The following is a 19,689-nucleotide window of genomic DNA, read 5'->3' as shown; positions in this document are numbered from 1 at the left end:
GTGGTGATGCCTCAGGGGGCAGAAGGTGTACCACCTGCTGTAAGCTGAGGAGGGAGGAAGTGGATCTGGAGCCTCGGAAGAAGTCGGGGGACAGGGGAGTGGGGGTGCTGGCTGTGCAGAAATGAACAGTGGTATGTCTAGGAGATACTATGGTAGCAATCTCCACTCATGTGGCAAAACATGTTAGGAAAATGACGCAAATGCCAAAGGGGAGGAAGAAACCATCTCAGGGCCAACCTTTTGTTTCTGAGGGAAAACATTATTTTAATTAAGACTAGCTTTAAGGCCTTCCATTCACATACAGATCCACAGTTGGATGCCAAACAGCAAAGAGGTCAGCAATCAGCTCATTTGATCTGAAACTGTAACAAGACTTTGCGAAACATTATAGAAAAATAACCCAGCATGGTGTCCTCGGCACTGTGCGTCCATGGCGGCCGAAAGCTGGGCCTCCTGTGGTCTGCCTGCCCTAAGCAGCCGTGCATGCACGCACACCTGCCTACCCCACCTGCCTGGGGCACGTGTGGCCACAGGCACCCTTCCCAGAACCGCAGCTCATGTCAGGTTTGGCACATAAATTTTATTTTACTTTCACATTGACACATTCAGGAAATCATTCTGAGAAAAGGTAGAGGCCGCCTTGAAGCAAAGCCTGACTCCCTCCTCTACCCCGGGCTCGGCAGCACCACGCAGGCTCAGGCTGGCACTCACCCCAGGAAACTGTCCCGGGTCTCAGCGGCCCTGGCTGTGGACGGTATCTGAAATGGTCGCTGTGGCTTGCCCTGCACCAGGGCCTACCTCGCTGCCAGGAAGTCACGCTGCCGGAGGCTACCTGGGCCATGGGTTTTATTGCTGGTGAACTTGGTTACCCACCTTCCAGTCACATGGTCCAGGATGGTGGCATGATTAGAAATGGCTCTGGCGGTGCCCATTTTGCTGAGATGAAAGGAATCGAAATATGTAAACTACACTGAATCCTGTGACGCTGGCATGTGGCCCCTGCTAGTCCTCAGCCCCAAGGTGGGAGCTCCCTGCAGGAGACAGGTGGAGATGGACCCCCAGACCCCACACCACCCTCTGGCCATCGCTGACCACGGGAACAAAACAGTCACAGAAAGAATGCTTTGCCTCCACAATCGTAGCAGCACCCAGATGAAGGCCAGAGGTGCCGTTTTACTCCTCAGATCTGATGCTGCAAAAGCCTCTGCGGTTTCAGCAGTCCCCTTGCTTCTCTGTCCCTCCTCAGAGTGCTGGGTGCTGTTCCTGCAACCAACCAGTGACCCGGTGACGGGTGAGGCCACCCCGACTAGCCAGGAGAACCTCAGGGGCCTCCCCTTCCTTGACACCTGAGGGAAATGGCTCCTAACGCTGTGTGATGTTTCCTCCCTGCTGGGCTATCGAACTGTAAATCTTAAGTCTTCTCTCCCCTCTGAGGTAAGCAAAGGCCAGCGACATCCTAATGACAGGGGTGGGGGCAGGGTCCTCAGAGCATCTTACATCCGAACTAAGTTGTAACAGTCGGGGTCCTGAGTCGTATGCCGAGGCAACTCACAGCCCCATGGGAGACCCAGGCGTCCTAAAAGGAGGGGTGTAGTGGAGAAAGGGTCATTTCTGGGCTCAGACCTCCACCTGGTTAGCCCCAGGTCTAACAGATATTTGAATTCATAGGTCCTAGGCATTAGTTTAGCAAAAAATCTGGTTTCTGGTACCCAAAGAGCTTAAAGTCCCCTTCGAACCGTGCGTACAGGCGTCGGATGTCTCGTTTGCTGATGCCCAGGAAATAGTGCTCCACCTTGGTTCTGTTATACACGGTGATGCCCGGAGGGATGGTCGGGTATGACACCAGGTGGTCAATGCCAGCCTCTTTTAAGATGTAGGGGGCATCGTCCTCCAGGGTCTCGTGGTGCCCAATCACACTGTACATGATCTCACATGGAGCGCAGAGCTCTACATACGTCACCCAGTGAATGATGTGGTCCCCAAACTGAAGGTCTAGCCATCTGTGGTTCGGGTCGCCCAGGTAACGCACGAAATCTTCAAACTGGATCCCCCGGGTCTCCGTCCGGTTCCTCCTGTATTTTCTGATGATGCCAGGGGCAATCTCATGCCTGTACCAAGGCTCAAACCGGGGATTGTGAACAAATTTATCCTTAAATGCAGAAATAAGTCTTTCGAAGGGATCTCTTACAATAAAAAACTTGAAGTATGTTTTCAATCTAAGGGAAAAAATGAACAAGAGGTTAACTTGACGCCCCAGGAGGTCACGGCCGAGGGGGTGGGAGAGGGAGGAATGAGCAGAGCGCAGCCCTGTGCATGGGACCCTCACCTGCCGAGGCTGCCATGAATGCATTCCGCACGTCTCTTACTTAATCTACTCCAAGATCCTGTGGATTAATCCTGTTATTACCCCACTTTGCAGGTGAGGAAACGGAGGCTTGCAAAACCTTACCTGTCCAAGGCCATAGCGCTCATCGTAGGCAGTCACTGTAAAGACATCTATTAAATCTACATTCTGTTTTACTTGAATGATTCAAAATCATTCAAGAATGATTCAAGAATGTTTACGAATTTTGTTCCTGGGCAGAAAATCCTAAGGGCAGGAACTATGAGTGAGTCAGGAACAGATGAGGCCAGGGAAAGTTACTTTAAGGGCATATTTTTAAAAATTCAATTCCAATTGCCAGGGGAAGGGGGGGGGGCAAGAGAAAATGGAGAGTCAGGCTTCACACTCCAGTGGGCAGAAGCGGGTCTGGGTGAGCTGCCAGCAGGCGGCAGCAGAGCAGGGCCCTGAGGAGGAGGGCCGGCAGCAGTGACGATGACAACAGTGACATCACAGAACACGGCGTGCTTACGACGGGCCAGAAATTGCTCTCTGTGCTTTGCATGTCTTCACTCACTGAGTCTCACAAAAGCCCCACGAGTGCTCAAGGCGACAGCAGGACAGTCCTCACCAGGAGCATCTCTGGTAAGGGTTGTAAGGGTGGGCAGGCGCCATGCAAGGCAGGTGGCTGCAGACCCAGGTCTGCAGATCCAGCTGGTGACCTGACGTGAGCTGCTGCTTCTGTACCCTTACTCCTTTTCAGCCTTGCTTTCCCGGGCCACCTGAGAGCTACTACGTGAGAACTTTCTCATTTATTAGCTAAAGACTCCATCTTTTCTTGCTCTGTCACCTGGGCTAGAGTGAAGTGGCCAGATCTCGGCTCACTGCAACCTTTGCCTCCGAGGTTCAAGCAATTCTCCTGTCTTAGCCTCCCGAGTAGCTGGGACTACACGTGTGTGCCACCACGGCTATTTTTTTTTTTTTTTTTTTTTTTTTTTTTTTTTAGTAGAGACGGGGTTTCTGTCAGTCACACTCGTCTTGAACTCCTGACTTCAAATGATGCGCCCACCTTGGCCTCCCAAAGTGCTGGTATTACAGGTGTGAGGCACTGCGCCCAGCCTGGACTCCATCCTTGCTGCGATCAGGGGTTCTGTCTCTCTACCCGGCCCATGCTGGGTGTAGCCCACACAACCACTCCGGGGGCAGCTCCCACGGCAGGGGGCACAATGCCTCCGGGAGAATCAAATACTCAGTGAGGTCTCCGCAATCTAAATCCCTTTCTTGTAAAGAAAAGATCATATTCAGCAAGCAATCTATAAAACTTTGCCAAAGGAGAACAAAGTTGTCTGCTCATTTCTATTAATAAAATGATGTAACCTTCATGTTAACGGACTGTGTGAAGGGGAGGCTGGAAATTCTCAGAAGGAACTGAGAGTTGAGAGGAGCTGAATGGGGGGTGAAGTTAGCTGCCTCTCACTGATGCAAACCGACAGCCCTCTGTGGTCCTCCAATCCATCTGGCAGGTACAGGACTGAGCCTGGGGTTTTTCCCAAATTTCTTCCCAGGTTGACAAAAACTCCCCCCTCCCGTTTGAGGAAGCCGCTCTCACCTCTTCTGAATTTCTGCATCACTGAAGGAAGAGAGCCGAGGAAGGCCGTTCTTCTCGTGGTCGTGCACCACGTTTTCGGGGATCTCCTCAATGGAAGGAAAGGCTCCTGGGAAGCAAACAGAAAGGAAGGCGGGTTGGCTGCTCCAGTGCACCCCTTAGAGAAGCGCAGGTCCTTACCTCGGGCCCCATGTTCCCCACGTGTGCATGACATGCCCACCCCCAATATCCGAGTTTAGGTCTTTGAATTTCAACTGCTTCTATGAGAGAGTGAAGAAAAGCTTCTGGTGAATCCATAAGCCAACCAGAGGAAACTGACGATTTCAGAGAGGAGGGGGAGGGAGCAGGAGTGGAAATGCTGGCAGTGCCTACTACCCCTGGCAATGGACCTAACTGGGCTAAATCTGCCATTAGAGGAAGATCGCTGCATGCAAACAGAATTCCTAACACCAGCAACACTTACTCTACTCTGAGACTGGGGGAAAATGCCGGAGAAGCAGGACTTTGGAACATCGTGCTAACAGATGCCCGCGGCAGCTTCACAGCCCCATCCCATAGACAGGCCAAGCTCTCCAAGCCCCACATGCTGCCCGGCCCACAGTGGCGCTCAGGTACCCCTGAAGCATCCCAGGCTGGCAAGGAGCAAAGGACCTTTTGATGCTGGAAGAATCTGACTAAGCTATGGGAGCTGTGATACATTTGAGACAGGAGTCAAAAGAGGACAAGGCGTGTCGAGTAGGCAGGGCCGTGCCAACAGCCAGGGTCTGTCATCAGGGACCAGTGCAGGTCCAGGCTGCTGCATGGAACCTGGGCAAGGGCCATCCTCGGCCTGGTGGCCGAGCAGGTTTTTCACTCTTCTCTCAATGCGGACAAATGGAAATATACTATCAGTATGCTGGGGTTTTCTCCAAGCCTCTGCAAACCTTAATACCCATCTCTGTGTTAATCCTATAGGGTTAAGATTGGAGACCTGGCGGGGAAGACTCTCCCTTGGCCATCTGAGCAGTGGACAGAGTCTTGTCTGTTTTATTTATTCCTCCCCCGAGTGTTTAAAGCCCAGTCCAGAACTCTGCAGTATGTGCTATGGATGGCTGCAAATGAGGCGTGGGGAGCACTGCTCTCAAGGGGACAATGACAGAACCAGCTCTGTGGGTCCACACATGGACCCATTCACGTACCTGTCCCCATCCAGGTACACTAGTGGTCACCGAAGACAGCCACAAGGACCACCCGCTTCTGTATTACATGACACAGCAAGCCCACTCTGATTTCTACACTGCCCTTGTAAGTGGGTGTTTACTTCTTAAAGTATGCTGCTTCACACTGCGGTGGCTGATTTGTGAGCCTTTTGTGTATTTCTTGTTTTCAATTTGATTTGCAGCCTCCTTCTGCTTCTGAAAACCCAACATGCTATCCAATGACTGCAGAAGCACATTAATTATATGTGACAACCAGAAGATGAGGTGCCACCATTCTCTCTCCCAGCCAACCCATGTGAAGGCCAAACAGCAGCCAGGAGTGACCACGGACTCTGGGGGCAGCATCAGGGGCGGCAAGCAGGACATGGAGCCCCAGGGCCACCCACCCATGGTGCCCCAAAATCCGATTCCTGATCCAGGAGTCCCACTGCTGTTGACAGGAACTAACTTCTGTGTGAAGCTAAATTTCATAAGCAGAGCCCATAATTATCAGGATCGGTTTAGACTAATTGGAATTAAAATAAGCATCTCTAAAAAGAGTAGTGAGTAATCAAAACTGCTGTGTATGAGGTCACTTTGTGATGATCTAATTTGTTCCCTAGCAAACATCAGGTTTCCTGAAGCAAGCTGACTCAATCCTCTGAACACAGATGCTTAGTGTGAAATGGGGTACAATTTCTTCCTGCTCGCTGACAAAGAACGCTTGGTCTGCAGGTAAAGAGGCCCCAGGCCCCGGGCCAGGGCTCCCCTCCCAGGATCTATGGTGTGAGCCCTTCTCATTGCAGAGAGGGCAACCGTGAGGCTACCTGGCAGCTCAGCGAGTGTGGGGTTCTGGGGACGTGGGACAGAGTGGGTGACCATAACCATCAGCACAGGGAACCTGAAGAGACAAAGAGGGGGACCTGGGGGTGGGCGAGCCACCAAAAGTGAGGATCCGCTGTGACAGGTGAGGACAGCCAGACTGTGGCTGTGCCTCTTTGAAAAGAATCGGTGTCTAAATGAGCCCCCCTAACTTTTAAGGCACAACACTAACAGGAAACAACAAAAGCAGGCCTGACTGGAAGGCCACCAGTCCTTTCAGGAGAAACCAGCCCCTGTGTGACTCCTCCCTGCCGTCCTCCCCAGCCTCCTCAGCCCCAGGTGCTGAGACCCTTCCCAGAGGGACACTCAGCGAACCCACACACACCATTCAGAACAATCAGTACTTTCTTCCACTGGGTGTTGCCCACTTTGGGAGTCTGGCAGAAAAGAATCTTGTGCTTGTCACAGACAAATATTCGGTCCAGGACAAACTTGGAGACGGGAGTGTGCGAGAGATTCTTCAGGGCGTCATCCCTGCAGACGTTTCTGATGAGTTCCAGGCGCTCCATGTAGACCAGGGGCTGAACGAGCCGGCTGTCTGGAAGCTCCTTCCCAGTTGGCTGCAGGTGACACGGAGCAGAAGAGGCCCAGGAACCATTAAAGGAGGCAGGACCCGGCCAAGCAGAGCTGCTCCCGCTGGCCTATCCCCTCCTTTCCATCTGGGGCCCTCTTTTCTTCCCTTCCTTGCCTTTCTACAGAGTGACACTCACTACCCCCAGCCCCCTCCCGAGGCCTTCCTCAGAGCCTCTCCACCAGCCCGATCAGCAGGCTGGGCAAAGAAAATGAATGCAAGCTTGGTTCCTTGGACGTCTTTGGAGATAAGTTTGACTTTAAAAAACAAAATAAGGCCGGGCACAGTGGCTCACGTCTGTAATCCCAGCACTTTGAGAGGCCAAGGTGGGCAGATCCCAAGGTCAGGAGTTCGAGACCAGCCTGGCCAACATACTGAAACCTCTACTAAAAATACAAAAATTAGCTGGGTGTGGTGGTGCACGCCTGTAATCCCAACTACCTGGGAGGCTCAAACAGGAGAATCACCTGAACCTGGGAGGTGGGGAGGTTGCAGTGAGCCGGAGATCGCACCACTGCACTCCAGTGTGGGCATCAGAGCAAGACTCCGTCTTGGGGAAAAAAAAAAAGAAAATTAAAAACCAAAATAAGAGGTTTGGAATCCTCTGGCTAGGGGGAAAGAAAATGAAAAAGCTCAAATTCTACATGCTGGTCCTTTCTTTTCAGGGCTGTTTTAGAACCTAAGAGAATACCTGTAACGTGAGAGGCCTTGTGTGTGCGTGGGTTGGAGGGGGCACAGGGAGATCTACCAGTACACACAGAAGTTGCTCAGAGGCCCCCTGTCCTCGGTGAGTTAAAGTCCCCTTGCTGCTCACACCTCCTTGTTCCCCGGGGGTATCCCGAGGGCACTCCTGAATAGCAGGGCTGCTTCCGCTAACACCACCCCATCGGCCTCCTCTAGCTGTGGCCCTGTTTCTCAGCATTTTGAAGGCTTCTGCTGCTACATCTATCTCTTAAAGCTACACAGAACTTCCCAAGATTTCAAAGCAGGCGATCCTTCCAAATAATTGTATTGAATGGACCCAAATGTCCTTGTTATATCTTTTAAAATGCGCTAGGCTTGCCAGGAAATCCATTTATAGGGTAGTTTTAACAACCTGTCCTCCCAGGGGACAATGTCAGTTAGAAAATGGTAAGCCTTCTAGAACACATTAGAATGCAGACGCTGGAACTATCAGGATGACAGAGGGCGCCCCTCAATGCCCCCTGCCCAGCTCTTCCTCTGTGGATCTACTGTAACCAAACTCCCTTACACTCATGACCTCTGGCCAGGATGCTTTCTCCCTCGTGTGTTTAAGTGAATTTCCTGGGATTCCCTGGTGGTGGGAAGAGCGTCCTGGGGGCTCCTGACTGCCTGCTTTCCGAGATGAAGACACTGGAAGCGAGAGGCCCCTTTGCAGAGTGGCCTCCGTTCCTCCCCACAGGGCATCAGCGGCTGCCCGGGGCCCTCCACCCGCCACAGAAAATCAGGAGCCACGCCAGGCACTCTCCTTGCTCTTAGAAGAACAGGTCTCATTTAACCTCATTTCCGCATCCATCCCACCTCTTGCTCACTTATCCCAAAAAAGCCTCTCTGTCTTCTCTTTCTTCTGTTCCAAACGTAACCCCGATCATGGATGGCAATCAAGAGCAGCGCGTCAGGGGAGAGCCCGTCCCAGCAAGTTCCCTTTAGAAAATGCAGAAAACTCTGCACTTTTAAATATTGCTTTCCTTTGAACAACAACAAAAAAAGACATTAGATATTGCTTTTCTTTGAGCAAAGCGTTAAAGACAAAGACAAAAATTCTTCTTTTAAGAGACGAGGTCTCGTTCTGTCACCCAGGCTGGAGTGCAGTGGCACAATCATGGCTCACTATAGCCTCCAACTCCTGGGCTCAAGTAATTCTCCCACCTCAGCCTCCCAAGTAGCTGGGGTTATAGACACACACCACCATAACCACCTAATTTTTGTATTTTTTGTAGAGATGAGGTCTTAGTATATTGCCCAGGCTGGTCTCGAACTCCTGGGCTCAATCAATTCTCCTGCCTTAGCCTCCAAAAGTGCTGGGATTACAGGCGTAAGCCACCATGCCCAGCTAAAGAAAAAAGATTTCCTGTTCAATTGTGTCTACGAATGAGCATTGTTTTCTTTTTTCCCTTTGGAAATATATAAAACCAATTTAAAGATAGATAATATTTTCTATTTTCCATTCAAACATTTGGCTACATCATGCACAAAATAAAGTTTTTTTTTTTTTTTTTGAGACTGAGTTTTGCTCTTGTTGCCCAAGCGGGAGTGCAATGGCACAATCTCAGCTTACTGCAACCTCCGCTTCCTGGGTTCAAGTGATTCTCCTGCCTCAGCCTCCCAAGTAGCTGGGATTACAGGCACATGGCACCACACCTGGCTAATTTTTTGTATTTTTAGTAGAAATGGGGTTTCACCATGTTAGCCAGGCTGGTCTCGAACCCCTGACCTCAGGTGATCAGCCTCCCAAAGTGCTGGGATCACAGGAGTGAGCCACTGCACCCGGCCAAAATAAACTCTTAAAGGTGAGCTACGGAACCTGATCACATTGATAAATCCCCTTCCTTGTGAGAAGACACATGTTGAGTTTTGGTGTCACCCAAGGACCTGTGGCCTCAGCGGACATCACCCCTGACATCCCCCACTTCCCTCACCTCCCATCTGAGTCTCATGAGAATGAATGCGGCAGGGGGTAAGAAGAGAAGGGCACAGCGGACACTGAGTTCAAAGTCCAGGCTCACAACTGGCTGTCCAGGGGATACTGACCCAGTGAGCACAGTTGCTTGAGCCTCATGTTTCCCAAATGCAAACTGAGAATAAAAATATACCTCAGAGGGTGGCTCAGAAGACCAATGAGATTGAAACCCAGTAAAGTACACTACAAACTGTAAAGCATAATCAGGCGCAGTCTTTTTATTTGCAATGACTCCTGCAGGTTGGCAATCTCTCCGGGAGCACCCTCCACCCGGAGAGAGGGAGAGGGAGCACCAAGATGACCGCCCTCATTCCTCACATTCCTCACAGGATGTGGCATCCTCGAGGGAACCTTGTTGTGACACTTTGCCGAAGGCTTACCCTGCATTTGTTTTCACCCCTGTAACTGATTTCCTATTAAATCCATCCTATTAAAGTCACTCTCCTATTTTCCATAGGATATTCTGGTCTTGTTTCTGTAGCCCATCCAAATTATTTTCTTACCCTGGGATGCCTCAACCTAAAAGAAACACCTAGGCTATCTCAGAGTTCTGTAGACTTGACTTCCATTCCACCAATGTCGTACGAGAAGTAACCTCCAGCAGCACTCACTCTGACTGGTGTATGTTTTCTATGTTTATTGAGTTCTAATTTATCGTCCTTACACTGTGAACCATGGCTAGGAGCTGTCCCCATCTCTATGGCTTGATTCTGGGCTTAAAAATATTTTTAGGGCTTGCTGTACTCATTTCATTCCTTCTGGCACAACTGCAACTTCAACCCTCTAGCTCCAGAATGGGGGTTAGGAAGTGAGAGGCCTTCCAGAGTGCACCCCTCATCCCAGCTAGGGAATGACTGGGAATTTAGGTGCACAAGAAGCCTGCAGAGAAAGACACGGAGCCAGAATGTCAAGCCAGGCAAGGTCTAAGTGGAAGTCAGCAGCCTTGAGTTCTGCCAGGGACTCCATGGGACTGTGGAGGATCTGCCTTTTTCCTAGGCTCAGTTCTCTCATCCACAGAATTTGGAGGCTGAATTAGTGGCTCTAGCGTCCAGGGCCCCCTTTTGCTCTAAAACCCCATGACTTGGTGAGATGTCTTCTCCCACTCCTGGTTTCCTCCTGACCCTGCTCAATACTCTCGGCTACCCCGGCGAGGCTCATGTTCACCCGGTCAGGAATGCCACCCAACCGACAGTGACAGAGCAGCCCTGATGCGCCGAGCTCTGTGAGGAGCACAAAAATAGAGCTGACCTGTGCCTCCCCCAAATGGAAATTAACACAGTGAACTAAACATGGAGAAGTAACACAGGAAAAGGCCCTAACGCAGAGGTGATGACAAGCGGAACCCGCCACAGGAGAAGGCCAGCTCCCCGCAACAGGGGTGCCGTGTTGGAGGGGACAAGGACCACGGCCTGGCTGTGCCCACCTTCAGTTCCTCAGGAATATGCTTCTCTTCTGGCAACTTCCTCACTTCCGGCATGGTTGTCAGGAACAGAAACTCCTGTTTGGCACTGTACACTGGAAGACAGAGAGGTTGAATGTCTTCTCTAAAAGGAAAAGGCACACAGGTGGATGGGACGGAACAGAGGCCCCAGAAATAGAAGCTCTCAAAGACGCCGGAATGCCTTTTGACAAAGACACAAAAGCCATTCAGCGGAGGAGGGCGGTCTGTCCAACAGATGGTGCTGGAGCACCTGGACATCCACGCATGGAACAAACCTCGATCCAAACCTCACCCCTTATTCAACAATGAACTCAAAGTGGATCACAGACCTGAATGTGAAACATAAAACCATCAATCTTTTTAAAAAAACAACCAAGGAGAAAATCTGCACTGTGAAAGCCCCTTCGAAGAGGAGGAAAAGACAAGCTCCAGACAGGGAAAAAATATTTACGAATTACTTATCTGACCAAGGACTCCTATCTAAAACATACAAAGAACCCTCGAAACTCAATAATTAAAAAACCAACCAAGCCAATTAGAAAATAGGTACGAGACACTCAGACATCTCACTGGGGAGTATCCACAGACGGCAAATAAACACATGCAAAGATGATCAAGGCTGCAGAGACCTTTACATCACAGGCTCTGCCCTCAAGCGGCTCAGAACCGATGAGGAGGTCAACAGGAGAGAGGAAAAGCCAGCGCCTACACACACAAACCAGGTCCACAAGGGCGTCATTTCGAGTCTCGCCATAGGATTCCATCACATTTCCTTCACTGAGGGGGGTTTATTTTCCTATGAGAAAGTCTAGTTACAACACCTGATCCTAGTTCAATAGGATACTGAAATTTGCTAACTGAGGATAAATCATTGCCACAAATATCACTGGCTCCACTGCTGAGCTGAACAGAAACTGTAACACTAAAAAAAGTAAGCATTGCTTTAAACAGCAACTCAAGACAACCGTGCTCTTCCTAGGGGCTCCAGTGGCAGGAGAAACTGGGAAAGGCAGGGAGGTGAGAAGAACACGCACACCACTGACGGGGGTTCTGAGGCCGGCCCCGGCCCAGAGGACAGAGCTGAAAGGAGCAGCCCGGGAGCACTGAGGCCAAGGCTTCTCCATGCACTTTCCAGGAAATGGAACTCCCCACCGAGGACACTGCTGCGTCTGTTACTTCCTCGTTGTTGACACTTCACAATGGGCTTCTGGTTCACAATCAAAAACACCGTGAACGTATGTGAAATAAACTCCAACACGTGAAAAACCCTTTATGGCCACAAGTTTACAAACCTTTTGGGTTTGGGTTTGGGTTACACAACCCTTTGGGTTTCCTGTGCTGCCGAAGATCTAGGCTCCGGGGTACACTCTCTAAAACACAGCGCTGGAAGGGCGGGCTCCAGGGGAGAGGCCTACACCACCCCAGCCCAGGGCCTCTCTGATGCCTGCAGGGGCAGGCTATGAGTGTAAATGCTCTTGATGCTTCAGCCCGGCGTCGTTGTGCACTGGCAAGATGCTGCGTGTCAGCTCGCATCCTGCATCCAGAACTCAGCCGGCGGACATCCACCTTCAGGATCCTAACCAGGTACTTTGGGACAATTAGGTAACATCGCACGTGAGTGAAGCAGGCTGGGTAGTGCTGTGGTGGCCACCCCGCAACTGGAGTGGGCCCACGACAGAGGATTCTCGCTGAGTTCACTGGACACTGTGCAGCCAACAGCATCCTCAGCACCAATACCCCCCGCCTTGGGGTCCGGGGCAGCTCTCCCATCTCAGTGACCCAGCACCCACACACCACCACACCAGATCTCACAGGGCAGGGGAAACGCCCCCTTCCACTCGCCCAAAGGCAGCCGGCTGGAAAGGTGTCACAGGCAGCGTTAAGGACCGCTGCGGTGCTCCTCTCCAGGTATAAAATCTGAAAGCCCTTCACCTTTCTTCATAGGTTTTATCTTCTAACACTCCCTACCACTCCTTTTCTCCTCTTCACAAAACCCTGTTCCACGCCTACACTAGCTTTTTTTCTAACTGGGCCCACCCCTGCTTAGCTTCTAGGATCAGTGTCTACACTGAAAACATTCAGCACGAAACTCGATACGTCAAAGGAGACTGAGACCTCACCTACCAGACGCGGCTGGGAAACAAGGCATTCTTTAGAGGCCATTCTGCCAGGTAACAGTAAAACACAAAGGCACACGTCTTATTTAACTATTACCGATAGAAGTCTCACTAAAATGCATCACATCTACTCCTACTTTTTTAAGCAAAACAAACCATAAACAATTTAACCTCATGACCTGGCTTTTGAGTGCCTTCCACACCAGGAGGCGACATTTAGGAGCATCCCGAGTAACACCTATTTCTTATTCTCAGCGCTCTGCTTCTCTCCCGTTCTCCAGCTAGGATCCACACTTGTGCTTCTCAACTGGCCGCACCCCGAGGGATTCTCCTCCACCGGGTCTCACGCACAGCAGGTTTGTAAAATCCCACAGGTGACTCTGAAGTGCTGCGGGGATGAGAACCACGGCGCTAGGGCTTCAGGAGGGATCTCTCAGTGGCATGTCACTGGGCTGAAGCTGCCACGGAAATGTCCAAACTGTCAAACTGAGATCATCGTCTCACATTCCAGCAACCTTCCAAGCATCGACCCTTGCTCTGCTGACGGAACCCCGAGTCCCGGGTGTGAGCTGTCATGCTCCGTGACACCTGCCCAGATACTTGCAGGTGCGATACCACCTCCCGAGGCTATGTGGACCTCGCAGGTTTCTCTCGAGGGTTCCTGGAGAGTGAGGTGGGACATGTGATGACAGCCAGTCAGGGCCCAACAACTGTCACGGGGAGAACCACCATGCGGGCTAATTTCAGGGTGTCCCTCTTTTCCCTGCAGACCTCCCTTCTAACCTGTCTGCTGTCCCTCTGCAGACAGGGTGGGGCACAGAGAGGATGGGGCAGGAGGTGTAGGGCATCGGGCAGCCCTTGACACAACCAGGGACGTGCCTGGGAGCTCTGTGGGGTGGAGCAGGGGCCTGTTCCCCACAGTCACACAGACAACACAGGTCAGTGCAGCCTCCAGGAAGGACTGCTGGCATGGAGGCATCCCTAGCTGCCCCTTCCCAAGGCCACCATCGGCAGGAGGACACACAAAGCGCAGTGCAGAGTAAAGATGCTGTGCTCACCTACGTTCCCCAGTATCTCCCCATCAGCCTGAAGGAATGGGTCAATCCACGGCGTGAATGAGGACTTCAATAACTACATGTGTCTGGAATCCTCGTGCTCGCCTGCTTGGCCACTGAATGAAGTGGCCTCGGGGCTGGAGAGCACATCACACACCTCTGTGGACATATCCAGCACTCCACAGACCACAGAGCGCCTCACCATGCTCAGGGCAATCACCGGCGGTGCCGGAGCAGGCAGGGTGTCCATGTGGTGGGAGAAACATTGTGATGCAGACAGGCCAATGACAAGAGCACGAAGTAGAATCAGCGTTCTGAGACCCAGTTTGGCGCTCTTTATCCGTCCTCATCTGAATGCCTATGTTCAGTAGAGCTAAAAAAGCCTCCAAGACAACCTGAAGACATACATTTAAATGACCCCCCTCCATTGCACGGAGGGTGACCTTCACACATGTGGCCATGCCCAGCAGTTGAGGCTGCGCCTGTCATGATGACACGAGGCAGAGAGAATTTCTAACTGCGAGCCTGAGAGGCAGCCTGCTGAAGGCATAAGGCCACTGCACTGCTGGGAGGAGGCCCTGCTCCTTGCTCCTCAGGCACCACCCAGGCCTCAGCCACAGAGAGCACCTTCCTTCCTCCCTCCAGAGGAGATGCTTGAAAAGACCCTCCAGCCCCTCCTACTCACCTCCCCTTGCACCTCTGTAACATGAAGGAACGGAGGCCATGGCCTCCAAGGTCCCTGCTGGCATGAGAGTCCTTTGACTCTGTGACAGAAGTCATCTGTGCATGTACCTAGGAACACTGTTGCAGCAAGATCTGAATTAGCCAAAATTCATTCCGCCGCGAGGCATACCTACCATCTGGGTCTTTAAAGGTCAACGTGATGAACTTGCTAGCCACCATGAACATGAAAATCACCCAAAAGCACGCGGCCAGCAGAAGCCACTGGTGGTGCATGTTGTCACACTGCGGCCATTCACTGACTCTTCCTGGAAAACACAAGCGAGATGCCCCTGCTGCTTACAAATACATCAAGTCAACAAAGAGGAATGAAGACGGCAGGTGATTTCCGTCAGTAAGTATCAGGACGAATATTTCTGTTTTTTCGCACTGCTACGATAAGGTAGTTTCACTTGGCATTTAACTTAACATTTCACATTGAATTAATGATATAAATGATGGATTTAATAAAAAAATCAAATTCAGAACACTCTAATGGAGAGACGTGACCATGAGAGAAGACCACCTCTGTGTGTTCTTGGAACACAGAATAAGACTCCTTTGCACATTTGCCCCCTGACTCCTGTTGGGCCCAGGCTAAGGTCCCAGTGAGTTCCCACGACGGCCTGGAAGCAGGTGACAGGAAGAGGCCTGCCAAGGACTAGGCCGTAGCTGAGGGTCATTCATAGTGGGCAGAAGCCACGCTGGGGCAATTATGAGCTGGCTGTGTTTAAAATTCTGACTGGCTGACAAGATGTAGCCACACCCAGAGAAGCTCTAAAAAAGCAAAGGAATGAACACTGATGCTTCTCGCCTCTGCCCACTCGCCAGCAACGGACTGGGTAGAACACTGAGGTGGGTGTTTTTCATGCTATCACAGCCAGGGAGCAACACGGGGCATGTCGGTCCTCAGCCTGGCACAGAAGCCACACTCTGCTGCAGGAGGCACATAAAGAACTGGGAAGTCACTGTCCGTTCTTGGCAGGTGACATAAGAAAGTGTGTTTCATTTCACCTTTAACACAGTGCTTCTTCAAGCCAAAGCTCTCCACGTACAGACATGACCCTGGGCTGAGCTGGCTTCCACCAACTGACTGAGGCCATCCATCACTTCTGCATGGCAGGGAGAAGCGGTCCGCTCAACATGGTGCTGACGGCAAGTAATTGCAGAGACGGCCTCCTAACCCTGCGTGGGTCAGAGCTCCAGGAAGACCCACGTAAATCCCTCTCCTCCTGGTCTCAACATTTACATCCTAGAATCTCACTGGAACCAGACATCTGTAATGCAAATACGCTCCGTGACACACCCACCACGTGGTTATCCGGCCACACCTGAATACAGCCTGCAGTGGGGAGCTCACCACCTGCCAAGCTGCCTGGGTTTTCTCTGAATGGCTCATGAGCCACGCTCAGGTGCCCGTGTATAAGGCTTCGTGTGTCTCCTGGGGTCACCAATAGGGTTGCCTGATTAGACAAATAAAAATACAGCCCCCCCAAGTTAAGATTAAATTTCAGATAAACAACATAAAATTTTAGTGTAAGTATAACCTAAATATCGCATGAGACACACTTATACCCCCCGCTCCCAAACCAGTATTTTTTGTGCCCAGATATTAGGCCCAGCATCCTTCCTGGGTTCCCCAAGTTTGGGTTGAACAAATAAAAACACAGGATACGGCCGGGCGCGGTGGCTCAAGCCTGTAATCCCAGCACTTTGGGAGGCCGAGACGGGCGGATCACGAGGTCAGGAGATCGAGACCATCCTGGCTAACATGGTGAAACCCCGTCTCTACTAAAATATACAAAAAACTAGCTGAGCGAGGTGGTGGGCGCCTGTAGTCCCAGCTACTCAGGAGGCTGAGGCAGGAGAATGGCATGAACCCGGGAGGCAGAGCTTGCAGTGAGCTGAGATCCGGCCACTGCACTCCAGCCTGGGCAACAGAGCGAGACTCCGTCTCAAAAAAAAAAAAAAAAAAAAAAAACACACACACACACAGGATACCCAGTTAGGTTTAATTTCAGTTTTTTTTTTTTTCTTTTTTTAGTAGAAAGCACGTCCTAAATATTGCATATACTTATACTAAAACAAAACAAAACAAAAAACCTATGTGTTGTTTTCTGAACTTCAGATTTAATCGAGCATACTGTAGTTTATCAGCAACACCACCCAGCAGGGGACATGCCAAATTCCTTGGAAACCAGCTGTCCTGTCTCCTGTCTCCATCCCATAGTCCCCTCCTCCTTCCGCCACTCTTTGTCAGAGGCAGTGAGGCACAAAGTACAGAGCCCCAGACTTGGTTCAAATCCCTGCTCACAGCGGTGAGCTCTGTGACTCCGTAAGTCACTCAACCTCTCTAAGCCTCAATGTCCCATCTCTAACAGAAGGCTCTCCTCCTCCCACAGTGGCCATGAGGATTAAATGAGACAATGTAGACAAAAAACCAGCACCCACCTGGCCTGGTGCAGACCCCCAGTAAAAACTGACCAATCCCTTGGCACTCTTCTTGATTTTCCTACTTAATCTACAACCTTCTCAGTGTGGTTGCCAGAAATTAATGCAACAGTATGATCTGCCTCAAGAAGAGAGAAAAAAACAAAACACACTCTTATTCCAGCAACTGCTAACTTCCCTTCCAGAAACTGAGGCTTAGACTGTGGCCAGAGGATGCAGGGCCCAGCAGTACCAAGTCCACTGAGCTCATCCCTCTAAGACAGTGCACTCAGGGGGATCCATACTCATCGGTCACAGTGACAGCACCCCCCTGAAAAATGCCAGCTGCAGACTGTTTCTAACCGGGCAGCAGAGGCACCAGAGGCACCAGAGTGGGTTGGGGAGGGAGTAAAAAGAACAGGATGTACCAAGCAGGTTGCATGCAATTCTGAGCAGAGAGGTCCTGGCTCTGAGTATCCTGGGACTTACAACCCACCCTCTCCTAGGCTCAGGGCTATGAAAAAGGGCACAGTGATAAGAGGCACTGCCTCCCTCCTGCACATGATGCCTGACTGCAGAGCCTGTGGTGGGAGGACCTGGGAACTGCACACGCCACTGCCTGCCCTGCTCATTGCCTCCAGGCTTCCAACCCCCGAGCATCCCGAGCACGCAGGACAGCACTTGGGAGGTTTTAATAGTTTAAGAATCAAATCTTTCCAATGGGAACTAGTCTTCTGAAGGAATCTAATACGATTTCACCCACTGAGCTCACATCTGCAGGTAAAGTGGGAAGATCGTGAAGCCTTACCTGAAAACGAAGAGCCCCTCTGCTGCTCTCCAGGAAGCCGGGTGGCCTAGGGATAGGATTTCGCCATCTATGCGAGTTGAAAACGGAGAGGCGCGCTATCCTGAAGCCATGTTTGCCTTCCTGAGTATTGGATTTTCATTTAAAGTCAGCAGCTCTTAGCTTCTTTCACCCGGGCTGGGGGTCAGGGACTGGTCTGCACTCACCCTCTCCCTAGCCAGGTGGCTGTGGGTGTGTCACTGATGAGCTCTTCGGGCTCCCATTTTTCATCCACGAGAACAAACAGCTACCTGCATACGCATTAGCCAGAAGACCTTCTCAACAATCATGCAACTTACAACGTATCATCCAATGTGTTCTTTCAGATGGGTATTTCATTTTCAAAAAATCCATTTCTAACTTGACTTCTGCAAACTCTTACTAAACTAAGATACACAGAGAGTCTCCCCTTCCCTGGCCACTCCATTAGCACAGGAGAAGGGTGGACTGCAGGGTTCCCACCTCCTTCCCCTGCTTATTCCCTGCTTCTTGTCCCCGGGATGGTGCCAGGACATGTGGAGACTCCAGTGGGGGCTGTGGATTTGCAAAGCTTCAGGGGCAAAACCCTAGCCCTGCCAAAGCCACTCTCTTGAGAAGAGCATTACACCCCAGACCCCTATCAGCATTTCAAGCACACCTGCCTGCCAGCATTCCCATATCTGGCTGTAGGGCCCCTTGCAGGCCACAGAGCCCGTGGGCAGTCACTGTGGAGTCCAGGAGGGAGCTCTTTGAGGAGCCACTCCCGGTCACTGGGCTTCTTGTACACTCGGAGTGAGCAGGGCCTGCTCCCTTTCCTGTGGGCAGCAGAGGAAGAGTCAGCTCTGCCTCATCACCACCCAGGTGGCACCCCCAGCACTGCTCTGTGCCGCCTGACCTTGCTCCACTTCCTCCACTGCACCTAGCACAGCCCACATGCTCTCACTGTGTGCCATTTGCTCTCCTTGCAAAATGTGGGCTCATGTTGGTCCGGACAGCAGTGCCTGGCACACCACGAGCCAACAATCACTATTTGCTAAATGACTGTGTCAACTGAGCAACTTACTAGAATTCAGGAACATGGAAAGGTACTTCAGGAGGCAGCCTGCCCAACCCTCTCCCTGAGGGTCTCTGGGCTTTTTCAAGAATGAGGCCCCCTTTCAACCTCAAAATATTTCTCCAGTCTCCACAGAGCAGTTCCATGTTTAATATCCATTAACTGAGACTAGAAAACAACCAAATGCTATGAGGACTTCAGTATTACTTGGAAAGAAAATGATCTAAGCCACAGCATGCATATGCATTCAAATACGCTTACTACTTAAAACACATTGGTTGGGGGGGTTAGGAAATCATGCCAAAGTCCAAAAACATTTTCATTTTAAATAAAACTCTATGCTGAAAGGCAAGCCAATGACATAGATCCATATCCAAAGTGTCAAGATATACCAGTAAGCAAAAAAGACAAGTTGCAGGATGGAATGTATGATCCCACTTGTTTAAAAAAATCACGTGGCCGGGCGCAGGGGCTCAAGCCTGTAATCCCAGCACTTTGGGAGGCCGAGACGGGCGGATCACGAGGTCAGGAGATTGAGATCATCCTAGCTAACATGGTGAAACCCGATCTCTACTAAAAAAAATACAAAAAACTAGCCGGGCGTGGTGGCGCGCGCCTGTAGTCCCAGCTACACGGGAGGCTGAGGCAGGAGAATGGCGTGAACCCGGGAGGCAGAGTTTGCAGTGAGCTGAGATCCGGCCACTGCACTCCAGCCTGGGCAACAGAGCGAGACTCCGTCTCAAGAAAAAAAAAAAAAAAATCACGTATGTGTGAAATAGATATGATCACAC

The 19,689-nt window shown here is 51.1% G+C and overlaps 1 protein-coding gene across 4 annotated transcripts in view; it reads right to left on the bottom strand.

Annotated features, from left to right (window-relative positions):
- Positions 1–560: 560 nt before the first annotated feature.
- The window catches only part of CHST10 (carbohydrate sulfotransferase 10), a 25,670-nt gene continuing 6,541 nt past the window's right edge, over positions 561–19,689 (bottom strand). For 2 of the 4 annotated variants that reach the window (XM_023211380.2, XM_023211381.1), the window contains exons 3-7: positions 14,729–14,860; positions 10,682–10,773; positions 6,312–6,546; positions 3,930–4,035; positions 561–2,216 (exon numbers count right to left, since the gene is read on the bottom strand). In XM_023211380.2, the coding sequence (XP_023067148.1) occupies positions 1,679–2,216; positions 3,930–4,035; positions 6,312–6,546; positions 10,682–10,773; positions 14,729–14,828 (1,071 nt within the window). In that variant the 5' untranslated portion in view covers positions 14,829–14,860 and the 3' untranslated portion in view covers positions 561–1,678. Of the gene's footprint in view, positions 2,217–3,929; positions 4,036–6,311; positions 6,547–10,681; positions 10,774–14,728; positions 14,861–15,605; positions 16,201–17,829; positions 18,117–19,689 lie in introns of those variants that run through there. The other 2 variants (XM_023211382.1, XM_023211383.2) reach the window with 2 other exon arrangements.

This window comes from Piliocolobus tephrosceles, chromosome 15 (assembly GCF_002776525.5).
Source record: "Piliocolobus tephrosceles isolate RC106 chromosome 15, ASM277652v3, whole genome shotgun sequence".
In the NCBI taxonomy this organism is placed as follows: Eukaryota; Metazoa; Chordata; class Mammalia; order Primates; family Cercopithecidae; genus Piliocolobus; species Piliocolobus tephrosceles.
The sequence above is the reverse complement of the archived record's forward strand: the minus strand, read 5'-3'. Positions and strand labels throughout refer to the sequence as shown.